The sequence below is a fragment of the Sesamum indicum genome, linkage group LG10 (assembly GCF_026168435.1).
Source record: "Sesamum indicum cultivar Baizhima isolate 11 linkage group LG10, ASM2616843v1, whole genome shotgun sequence".
NCBI classification, from domain to species: Eukaryota; Viridiplantae; Streptophyta; class Magnoliopsida; order Lamiales; family Pedaliaceae; genus Sesamum; species Sesamum indicum.
The window spans coordinates 17,802,821-17,815,568 of NC_142666.1; the positions used below are offsets into that span (position 1 = coordinate 17,802,821).

The 12,748-nt window shown below is 35.8% G+C and overlaps 1 protein-coding gene across 2 annotated transcripts; it reads left to right on the forward strand.

Annotated features, from left to right (window-relative positions):
- The first annotated feature begins 632 nt into the window (after positions 1 to 632).
- Positions 633 to 10,767, forward strand: LOC105171817 (histone-lysine N-methyltransferase family member SUVH9). 2 transcript variants are annotated; one of them, XM_011093058.3, is made up of 2 exons: positions 633 to 2,841; positions 10,293 to 10,767. In XM_011093058.3, the coding sequence occupies exon 1, from the start codon at positions 830 to 832 to the stop codon at positions 2,774 to 2,776; it is 1,947 nt and encodes a 648-aa protein (XP_011091360.1). In that variant the 5' UTR covers positions 633 to 829; the 3' UTR covers positions 2,777 to 2,841; positions 10,293 to 10,767. The 2 variants fall into 2 exon arrangements, with proteins under 2 accessions (XP_011091360.1, XP_011091359.1); XM_011093057.3 differs by having other exon boundaries at positions 634 to 2,841; positions 10,307 to 10,767.
- The last annotated feature ends 1,981 nt before the right edge of the window (positions 10,768 to 12,748 follow it).

Below are 12,748 nucleotides of genomic sequence, written 5' to 3' on the forward strand. Positions count from 1 at the left end.
TATAAAAAATTGATTATACCATTTGAATTCATAATTTTATAATTTATTATGTAAATACAAAGTATAGTTAAAATATGAAATTAACCTTATTTTTAAGATTAATGTATGAAATATAAAAAATTACTTAATAAGCATAATACATATTTAGATGAAAAATAACAATCAATACATGATTATGGTGGAATTTAACCACAAAAGTGACTACTGAAAAATGGGTATGTTTTTAGTCGAAATGTATGAATGACTTGTTCAATGTAATTCCAGACAGACACTAAGTTTTTTGAATAAAATATTCAAAAAATTAAAATTATTGATTTTGTAAAAGTATGGTGGGTGGAAATTTCTAAATTTTATATTTTATAAAAATACAGATACTGCGATTCGACAACTCATAATGTTTGTTTTTCGATAATAAGGATGGACCAAAAGTTATTTTAGATTTAGATAGTGATATTCTTGTATAATAATAATTGAATTTTTAAAAAATTAAATTTTGAAAATGTTATAAGTATTGGGTTCCAAACTTGGCCTAGATTGGAAAGAGGAAAAAGGTAATAAAAGTATTGGATGACCAAAATCCAAACAAAATTATCCAAGGGCATTTCCGTCAACAAATACCAAGTAACACACAGACACACACACACACACACTGGCACACCCAAATGGTCAGTTCTGAATTTCAACATTTCTCAGCTTTTGCACATTTCCTCTCCTCCTACCTCCTCCATATTCATTCATCCCCTGGGCTGGGCTGGGTTGGACCTTCTTCTCCAACCACTCACTCGCTACACACACTAAAGTAAAACCTCTCAGATCTTTCTGAGTGGAAATGGGTTCTAATTCTCTTGTACCATTTCAAGACCTGAATGTATGTCCCGAACTACCCGCCACCTCCACCCTTCTTGTCCCCAAAATTGAACCCAAACTTGAACCCCTTGATGAACCTCTGCCATCCCCGCCAGCCTTCAGTCTCTCCACACCGTCCCCAGCCCCGTCCCCCTGCCCCTCTTCCGCTGATGTTTACTCCGAATTCAACCGTCTGTCGGAGCTTTTTCGCTCCACGTTGGCTCAAGGCCTCCAGGGAAATGGTGATATGCCATTTCCACCCGATTCTGATCCCGATTCACGGGCACTAGTCCCTGTCGATAACCCTGAAGCCCATCTCTCGAACGTCGTCCTCATGCCACGTGGCTCCCGGAAATACCAAGCCCGCTCCTCCGAGCTGGTCCGGGTCATGGATCTAAAACCTGAAGATGAGCGCTATTTCCGGGACTTAATTCGGAAAACCCGGATGCTGTTTGACTCCCTGCGCGTGTATGCAATCGCGGTGGACGAGAAGCAGAAGGATTTGATGGTTCCCCATCGGAGACCAAGAGCGGACTTGAAGGCAGCTGCGGTGATGAGAGAGCATGGTTTGTGGTTGAATCGTGATAAAAGAGTCGTGGGAGACATCCCGGGTGTTTCGATAGGGGACGTCTTCTTTTTTAGGATGGAATTGTGTGTCATTGGATTGCACGGGCAGGCGCAGGCCGGGATTGATTATGTCCCATCTAGCCAGAGCTCAAATGGGGAGCCAATTGCGACGAGCATTATTGTTTCTGGAGGTTACGAGGATGATGAGGATGCAGGGGATGTCATAGTTTATACAGGGCATGGTGGTCAGGACAAGAATAACAAGCAGGTTGTGCACCAGAAATTGGAATGTGGGAATTTGGCATTGGAAAGGAGCATGAATTATGGAATTGAGGTAAGGGTCATCCGTGGTTTCAAGTATGAAGGTAGTGTTAGTGGAAAAGTTTATGTTTATGATGGATTGTATAGGATAATTGAAACATGGTTTGATGTGGGGAAGTCGGGGTTTGGGGTGTTTAAGTTTAAGCTTGTTAGGATAGAAAATCAGGTGGAAATGGGCAGTACAATTATGAAGTTTGCTGCGAGTTTAAGGACGCGGCCATTGGATGCTCGCCCTAGAGGTTATGTTACACTTGACTTGTCAAGTAAAAAGGAAAATTTTCCAGTACTTTTCTTCAATGATGTTGATAAGGATCATGATCCTATTTATTACGAATACCTCATTAATACTGTTTTCCCACCATTTGTGTATCATTGTGGGAGTACAAGTGGATGTGATTGTGTTGGGGGATGTGTGGATGATTGCTTTTGTGCAAAGAAAAATGGGGGTGAGTTCCCTTATAACCTGCAAGGGATTTTGGTGAGGGGCAAACCGCTGATTTTTGAGTGTGGGCCCCATTGTCGTTGCCCTCCCTCTTGCCGGAATCGTGTGGCGCAAAAGGGGGTCAGAAATCGATTTGAAGTGTTTAGGTCCACAGAGACTGGTTGGGGTGTGAGGTCCTTGGACTTGATCCAGGCTGGTTCTTTTATTTGTGAGTATGCTGGAGTAGTTCTAACCAGAGAGCAAGTACAGGTATTCACAATGAATGGCGATAGTTTAATTTACCCCAGCCGTTTTGCTGAAAGATGGAGAGAGTGGGGAAATCTATCTGATGTATTCTGCGACTATAAATGCCCGGAAGATCCATCAACTCCTCCTTTGGATTTTGCCATGGATGTTTCAAGAATGAGGAATGTAGCTTGCTACATGAGCCATAGTTCAAGTCCGAATGTCCTGGTGCAGCTTGTGTTGTATGATCACAATAATGTATCTTTCCCTCACCTCATGCTGTTTGCTATGGAAAATATCCCTCCCATGAGAGAGCTTAGCCTTGACTATGGGGTGGCTGATGAATATATGGGAAAACTTGCTATCTGCAACTAGTTCATCTCATTGAGTTGGCTGAATTGTCAACTTGCTGGCTAGCTTTCTGGACGATCTTTGCTAAGGTAACTTAAACTTTCATTCCTTCTATAAGTTTGAATTATTAATTTCTTTTGTTATTCGTCTCTCTCGACGTACATGAATCAAGTGGCTTGTGTAATTTGAATTTCTATCGACTATGTTTTATATTTACTTATTGTATTATTCATGCACTTTCACTTTCATCTATGACTATGAACCACTGATTAATGTTATTGAGCCAAGCATGGTGCTTGGAGAAGCAAGTTATTATTAATGGGACAGTGGTAGAGGACAAGATGACCTTGCAGGAGAAAGAAAGATGAGCTATTAAAACTTTTTTGTTATGTTCCGCTTACTTATTTCTTGATGTGGAAACTAATTTGATCCTTGTTTGATTACTGCATATTCTAAAGTACATCATGGTTTTTAGTGTTTAATTCTATCCTTGTGGATTGAGTTCATTCTAGGCAGAAAGAAGGACTAACATTGGTACTTCCTTTTACAGATCATTACAGAAACCTCGTATGGTATGAAAATATAGGTAGATTCCTGTAGGTTTCAGAAAGTATGCCCACCCTTATAACATTAACATCTGTTAGGAAACCTATTCGTTAGAAATTCACAAACGTCCTGTAACAATGGTTCAAGATATAGGGACCTCTCCTATAGCTTGTTCAAATTACATTAGATTCTCGAATTTTATCTTTTTCAATTAGACTCGTACAATTTATGCAAAATAATATGGCATATCCTAAATATTTAAAGATACAAAGCTAATTGTTCTTCCAATTAAAGACGGTGATACTGTGTTTTGATTAGTCTAATTTTGGACTACTGTCTGTTCCTCGCTCGTTAATTCCATGCTCAATGTCAGCCTAAAAGGTTGAAGTCACATCTATAAATGGGGCTTCTGTGAGTGACAATACCTAGTCATAATTTATTTTCAAATGGAAATTAGGTGATAGAAAAACTAAGATATAGGAGATAGTGTTTTCATTAATTTGGAATGGTGTGTATCTTTATATTGGATATAATTTCAAATTTTTTATGAGAAGTTAAAAATTAAAATATTAAATATAAAGGGAAGTTAGTGTAGACTTAATATATTTTTGGAGGATTTGTGTATCCTTGGACAATCCTCAGGAGCTCTTTGTAGATTTGGAAAAACTGCACATGGGTTTAAAGTTTTGCTACTTTTGAGAAAATGAGCCAAGGTAAGGTAGGATTTCTATTAATAATTTAAGTAACATTGTCTTCCTCAATTATGGAGGGAAAAAGCCAGCCGGGATGGATTTAATTCTGGATACATGAGGAGGTCCACTAGTATTTAGACCAAGCCTGTAGGAGGTTTATATAGCTGCCCCCGTTCTTACCTTAGAAGAAAGTTGTCGAATATTTTCATGAAAGTACATCATATTCAAACATTTATATTTTATGGTAAGATAGTATGGCATACCAAACTTTTTAGTTTATCCTGCAAAATGGTATGTGTCTTTGCCGTGCCTCGTAACCATAGTTGTTAAAGCGCACGGTATATCATGATGCAAAGGTGCCTTTGCCATGGTGCACGGCCCGGCGTGTGTCTTTTTAGAGTTCCGCGCATATTTGCATATAAGTTAATATTCATACATTAATAACTTTTAATGTGAGTATTACACAAGTAATTAAATATAAATATTAGAAATTATTTTAATCATTATACCATTAAAAAAAATATTGAAAACAACTAATGAGGGATTTTCTCTTCCTTTTCTATTTTTCTTTTACGTTTTCCTATTACTTTCTTTAAAAAAAATAAGTTAAAAGGTTTACAAAACCCTACCATACTGTTTGGTTTCAATCGAAGATGGGCCAAAACATGAACAATGTTTACCTTGATTTGTTTTGGAAGTTTTGGTGGTGTATTGAAACAATGCCTCATTTGTTTTTAGTCAAAATAAGTTTACACTAATTATAGGCCCTACAACTAAAAAAAATATATACATACTCATACATATATATAAATATATATAAAAGAGACACGATTTGGCAATGAACAGTAGTTTTTGTCTCCCACTAAACAACATCAAACATACCATACTTATTTTATATTATCTCCAAAAACAAATCCAAATATACACACTATCTTTAGCACATACTTATTTATCTTTGTTTTTCTCTCTCTATCTTCACAAAACACACTAAAACAAGTTAAAAATGAAACCAAACATAGTGTACTGTCTTTTAAATTTATATTCCTTTTACTTTTCTTTTTTCCTTTTTTTTTTCTTTTCTCCTTCACCATGTCCTAGATCGGCGTCTCCGCCGGAACCCTAGCGATGGCACCGCCTTCACGTACCCTCCACCCCGCCGCTTGCTATCTAGCACCCTCACTCGCGGCGCCTGCAGCCTCCCTGTTCCGTGCCTCTTCACCCTTGTAGCAGCCCTCTGCTGCCGCACTCCTTGCCACTACCATGTCACCATTTATTTTTTAACTGAGTGGAGCCCAGTCTTTGAAAACAACTGGGCTTCGCCCAGTTTCCTTTCGGAGCTTGCAGAGGCGCACCTCTACGCCCTTTCTGCAGCCATGGTGAAACCCAGCTCCATTTTCTTAAAATGGCACTGGGCTTGCGCCTTGCGCACCTTGTGCCATGGCGAGTGCTTTTAACAACTATGCTCGTAGCATACCGTTACATCACAAAGCCCTCAAATTAATGGATTAGATTAATACATCTGCAAAGCATCAAATAAGGTGAGTGAAAAGACTTCAATAAAATCGCAAAATACGAAACAGAATCGTTCTAAGGTTCAAAGCATCTAAAATTCCGTAAGGTAACCAAACGTATCAAATTGCCTTTGATGACTTTGATTAATCAAAACCCCAAAAGCTTGGAATCAATAAAAGCAAATGAACGTTATTGAATTCAATCGTTATGTTTGGAAGAACCTTCTATCTACGTTTTTCTTTTCTTATGGAATAAGAAAGGAAAAAAGAAAAAGAACCATGAACAAGGGGTGAGTTGCATGCTCCATAAACAATTCCTGTTACATTATTTAGATGAAGTGTATGATTCAAAAGTATAGCGTAGAAGAGGCAATTATATATCGAGCATCATGGACCAAAGAACCTTCATGGTGATACACTTAATTTACAAAAAAATTAGTTAGCTCATTGAGAAACGCTAACAAATACATTGTCAAATTATTTCCGAACTCCAAAAATAATAGAAAAGGGATCAAAACATGAAGTAGGCGATTTTGACAACTTATCAAAACAATACCCACGCTCAACTTCAATGTTTCACTTGAAATCACAAAAAGGAGTTTTGGATGCTCGATCTGTTTTGGTATCAAACTTCTAGTTCTCTTTCAAAAATAATTTTCTTTTCTTTTGTTCTTTTTTTTCAAAAGATCAAGACAACGAGTGAGAGCTCACTATGGAACCATTAGAGATGGCAAATGGAGTGGGTTGTAGATCGGCCCGGCCTAAAACCTGCCCTGTGGATCAGCTTAAATGTAGTGGGTTCGAGTTTAAATTATCGAGCAGGGATGGGTTTTGATTCTATTGATCTACTGGGTTCGAGGTGGGTTTAGGGTATTGTCTCGGACCTACTCCAAGCTTGTGCCCCAAATAATATTTATAAATATATTTAGTTTATTCAAAATGTTTTATTTTTGTTTAATACATATATTGAAAAATTATTTGTTTAGTCCTTTTAGTTTGCCTGTTGTTAATTATAGTCCTTTAAATTTACCCATTTTAGTTTTAGTTTGGTAATTTTGAAAATTGTTTAATTTTAATCCTTTGACCCAATTCCGGACAATTTTACCACTACACAACTTTTCAAGAGCAATTTTAGTCCATACATATCCGTTCATTTTGCATTTTGTAGCTAATGCTCGCCTAGAATGGTATAAGAGTTTAGGTTTATTGAAAAAATATTTGTTTGTATTACACTTAGGGCATTAGGATGGACTATTAAGCCTTTATCTTCAAAAGGGCAAAAGAGTCATAAAGTAGGCTAAATCACCAAATGTACGCAAAATTGATAGATAAAGGACTAAATATAATATTCCCAAAGATAAAGGACCAAAATGAATTCAGACCAAAGTTATAGGACGGAAATTTTCTTTTCCCCGTACAAATATTTATGAATTATTTTTTATAATTATAACTTATTTGACATTTATAAATAATAGTCTTAATTTTTTCTAAGAAAAATAAGTCAGTTAATTGGGAAAAAATTGGAATTTGTGGGTTAGAACCCCCGGTGGCGGGTGGGGTGGGTTTTGGGGGGAAGTAGAGGTGGGGCAGGATGGGGTGAGTTTTGGGTCCGGCCAAACTTGTCCCTAACATGTCCCATTGCCATTCCTAAAAATCATTAAGAATATAGGTTAGTTACACCTAGCTTTGCTCTGAAAGTATGAATTATGCTTCCCTCATTAAATTTTAACAATTGCACTTGCATTCATTCCGAAACAATATTGTTTACAATCACATGTCTCCGATTAGGGTTCTGAACAGAAAATGTTGATTTCCAAAAAAAGTATAAACGACCTTCCAATTTTACCCCATGTCATTTGAGTCTTTTATTGATCAAATTGCCTTTGGTAATATTTGAAACTTGTAGGGGTGTAAATGTAATGCCATATAATCAAAAGGGGGTAAATGCATAAAATACTTGCTATGGATTGATACAGTTGAAAATGAAAAAGAATAGTAGTGTTTTTGGTGAAAAACTACTCTTCTCAAAATCTATTTTGCACAGATGCTCCTAAAAATATCCGGTGCAGTACGAGATTCATTTTGGGTACAGGTACGGTGTGGATAGGGGTTCCATAGTATCATACACGTTATTGGAGTACCAAAAATTAAAAGCCATAAAAAAATATTGATTATGGTATTGAATACAGTCGGAGAGTTGTACATTTTGGATACGGCTGGATACTTTAATTTAATTTTTAAATGTGTTGGAGCCAAAATTTTAAAAATAATGTTACAGAATTTGTTTTTGACATTTTTGTACAGCCAAAATAAGGACCGTCGCATTTTTTATTCTTTTATTTTTAGTTAAAGTATGATCAAATCTATAAAAAGTAAAAAGAAATTATGTGGTTGAAAAATAATTAAAGGTTATATATAATTTATGGTATATTCCTACCATACTGTCGTGCTAATATTTGCGATTATTTATATTTATATATACAATATCATTGTTATGTATTAATATCAATCTATATAATATTTCTCTTAAAGATATGAATTTTTAATGAATTATTAAAAATAAAATAGATAGATGTACATAATCAAGAGTTGAAGTCTAAATATGGTGAATACACTAAAAAAGAAAAAGATTAATCCAGTTAAAGGATGAATAATTTGAAAAGTCTAATTCTAACTATTGATGATTGTTTGTTATTATTATTGGTATTATATATCCAGTTCTGTTGAATCAATTAAGAGGATGCAGCTTGACTTGCCATTTATATTTAATTGTTTCCTAAAATAATATCATGAGTTGTAAATTCTATAACATCAGTCGAAATATCTCGAACAATCACATTAATGCAAAACTAGATCTTTTTATTATTTAAGCAGTATGTAGAGTTTATATATGTATGTCTGTAATAACCTATGTCTTCTGAGAATTGATTCATGTCATTTCCAGCTCAAAGCAAAAACTTATGGTAACTTGACAACTTCAGAAAGCCGACTTGTGCAAATCTGGTCAAATTTACATGACAGAGTGATTTAATAGGAAGGTACTTTATAGTGGATGCTATATGAATAACTCAGTGAAGACTAATGCTCAATTCCCTTTATCTCACTCAGCAGATCAGTTGTTGGCTATTAATCCAAGAGGATCTTTTCTGTCATTACTCCTAGACAAGAACTTAAGAAATACCTATAGTTTATGCCGTAAAACTGCTACATCAGTTATTTGATTAAATTCGAATGCTTGGTTATCCTAGTTTATCAAAATTGCAAATCATTGTTTTGTCTTGCCCTTTGCTTTTAGATATCTTGTTGTGACATCATGATTGCGTCTTGTCATGTTTGTGGAAGAGAATAACCTACTAATATCTTTTTTTGGACCGAATACCCTACTAATATTAAAGTTTGATAAGCAGCAACATTGAAATTGCCTAGGTTTCTCAACGTTAGTCTAGATATGTAGTCTTGTGTTTCTAAGGACACAAGTTTTGTAATTCAAGGCTATCTTAATATAAATTCTAGCATGGTCCTTTGCGGGAGAAATGCAATGAAGAAAATTATATTTATCTTCTAGATTTCTATATCTTGCTGGTATTTATTTAAATGGCAAGAAAGGGTTATACTTATTCATATCTGTTTCATCATATTTCCCTTCTGCATTATGATATATGGAATATGGGGTCTATATGGTGCTATTCACCACCCATACTAAGGAATGTAAAAACAAATATATTATTTAACAAGGAAGTTGTCCTTTGTTCATATGCCATGACCAATAGGACTTTTATTGTTGCAGCAGTAAGCTAGAAGGGTGTCAGCTTGTCTGTTTTATGCTGTGGATATCTTATTTTCTTTTAAGTTTTTCCGGCTTTATATATGAAAGATAGGGAAAGCTTGCTTACCTCAGCGTATCGTTTCCCACCCTATAATGGGCACATCTGATGAAAATTCATGCCAATTTGTTGAAAACATGTGTGACATCCAAGACCCTTATATATATGGCTATGAAATTGTTCTCTGTTTCACACGCACAATTACTTGTCTGATGAAATATTATGTTCAACCTTTTACTACTTGAATAAGGGAATAATTGAAAGAATTACTGAAAATAAACTTTCTTCACATACAAGATCTTTTTTATTACTGAGATGTATAAATTATACTTTCATTTGGTATAAGTTCTTTTCCTGCTCTTGTCAAAGTATTACAATAAGTTTATGTAGTGAACGCATCTCAAGCATACAGTGATATATAGTTCTTTTCAAGAACTTGTCAAAGTATTAGATTACATGTCATGTGTAAGTATGGGCTTGTAAATTATATTGTGAATGAACTTATGTTTACTTCTCTAAGCATCAAGTGGCTCAGATGCATAGTCTAGGCATCTAATTTTAGTTGCTTAAATATGAAAACACGCAATGTCTTGTTATGAAAAGCATGTAAAGGAAGTGCAAGACGTGCCATAGGTTTCAGCAATAGCATGTCGGGACCCTTTTAAGGTCTCAGCAATTAAGGCATGGGGAACTATTTGTATGCATTACAGATTATGAATCTCGACTTGATTCCATGATGTTAAAACTATATATGAAGACTTACTAGAAATGCAAGTAAATGTTTAAATTTTAGACCCCATATCAAAGGTCAAACCAAATAATTTCTAAACTAAAGCTTTTAGTTCTCTCTTGCCTGAGGCCAATCATTCAAAGAGAGTGCAAATTTAATGAGTAGATTGTGTTTTTTGATCCTTCTTGAGGATTTAAGTTTTTATTGCCTAGATGTAGCTGATTCCAACTTGATTAGGTTTCCTTCTGCAGATGTGAAGCTGACAGCTGTGGACGACAGTAGCAGCACATAAACCAGAGGCTGCTTGGCATGTTAAACCAAAGGCTCCTTCAAATTTTGTCACGTGCTCGATTTCAGATGAATCTGGAGCTTGCCTGTTTCTTTATCTTGACATGTTTTGGTTCTGCTTTTGTGACACCATTATGCAAATAGTGATGGAAATGCAATTATGCAGCTGAGCATGTGCTGGGTGGAATCATTAAACATATGCCAGAAGTAAACGCTGCATGCCAATCCCTGCAGGGAGAAGATTTCAGTAGATTTTCGCTGACACTAATCTTGTATTGCTAGCCTGTAAATAAGAAACAGCAGTCTGTATGTATTTGTACAGGAACAGGTTTCTGGCTAATGTGAAATTTCCACGTCTAACTTGTATTCTTTGCATGAGCTGCACAAGGCGAAGTTCTACTGCAAGAAAGCTGAGGTTAGATTATGCATTGTTCAATCTCATAACTGTAGCAGCATGCATTGTTATTTGGTTCTACTGGATAAGATTCATAAGAACCTATGTGGAATAAGTGTTAGTGATGAGTTGAGTGTTAAAAAGTTGTTGAGCAGAAGCATATGCAAAGTCTTGAGTTCATATCGTATGCAATGTAACCATGTTTATATCTTCTTGAACTGTTTCTAGTTGATGTTATTATGAATCTCACTTCACATAGCACTTATACCATCACCTCAAATGTACAAGGAGCAAATAATACAAGTATGGTATTTATTCTAGTATTAAGTTGTACATTATGTTCTCGCTGGTATCATGCAATCATAACTACATACATATAACTTAAAAAGGCGAAAGCTGATTCTCTAGAAACTAAAACATACGACTTAATAAAGCGCAGATATAACTTAATAAAGCGCTGGACACGAATCCACGTTTTTCTTTTGTTCTGCTGTACTGAAGAGCCTGCCATGCTTCTTGTGTTCTCTTCGCTGCAAGACTGCATTTCTGCTGTAATTCTTCATTATCTATTTAATTTCTTAAAAAACTTGCAGTTATTTTGCTTACCTTTCTAATTTTAGTTAGTTGATCTATAACAAATATATGTGTGTGTATATACAGTCGAGTAACTAATATTTTTTAGTCGATTCAATTGGACCTATGGCCCAATGACTCGATCGATAATTTATTCGGTTGGATCTTGGCCCGATTTTCGAAACCTTCAATGGGATACTGCCTTGATAACTGACTACGAGCGCTCTTCTCTCAACTGAATCAGTAGGTCAAGAATGTCTCGGTTCATGGACTCCGGCTAACTTAAAATTCATTCCAAAGTTAATTTTATTCAATTAAATATATCCTATTCTTTTTGAATAAATTTTAAGTTAATTCCATCTCAAGATGTGACTCTTTAGATTCACACTCAATTAAATTTAGGCGTGTGTGACCAACACAATTAATTTAATTAATTATTTTTTATTATTCTATAACTGAAATTGACCCGTTACCATAGGTGGCTGTCTAGCAATACTAGAGACTAGGTGAAATATGGCGTGAACATTAGGCTCCGAGTTTCATTTAAGTCCTACGGTCAACTGTCTCCTAGCCTTAATCTAGGGCATGAAATTGGGGTGGTTCCCATTCTTGACTAGGCAACTGTGCTTAATACTCGAGACATATTTACTTTTCTGATTTGATCTAAGAAATGTATCCCTGATCCATCAATCGCTTTAGCCAAAAGTTTTTAGAGTCTAAACAATCTCAGAGCACATAGGAGAACTCTGTTATATACTGACAGGTGATGGATCCTCTTTTGGAATCTACCGTCCTCGCTACAAACTCCATTCTGCACTGGATAAAGCTTATGATGACTATGCCTTATAACACAGTCCCCGCTCGTCATATTCAAGATACAATCTTTGTATGCATGCAACTACCAATCTCAAGTTTGAAAACTAATCTTGTACTATTGGAGTCGAGAATCCCAATCATACCGACCAAGACTTAAGAGGCTTCTATATGACAATTTCCGTGAGTCAGTTCAGTCAGTCAACTATCTTGCCAACTAACCCACTAAAATTGTACAAACGACCTATGTCTTCTACCGATGAAACACGGCTATAGTACTTAGTACAAGTCTCTATATGACCCTTGATGCTCTGTCTCGAGGTCTTTGACTTGGAACGATTCAGACCGATCCTTAGGAGTTGGTTTCATAGTTAACAAACCTATGTGCAACCCAACTCTACGGGTTTTACGTTTCGATCTGTGGGCATTTTATTGTGACATTGAAACCCCGTTCAACATCAGTGCTAAACACAACGAAACACATTACTAACTTGATGAATTCTTATCGTAGTCATCAATTTAATATTATTTGATAAGGATTGATGAATGGCAAACAATCAATTCAATTGTCTTTTAATCACCCATTCCAACATATATATGGTGGCGGTGACGGCCAACCATTATC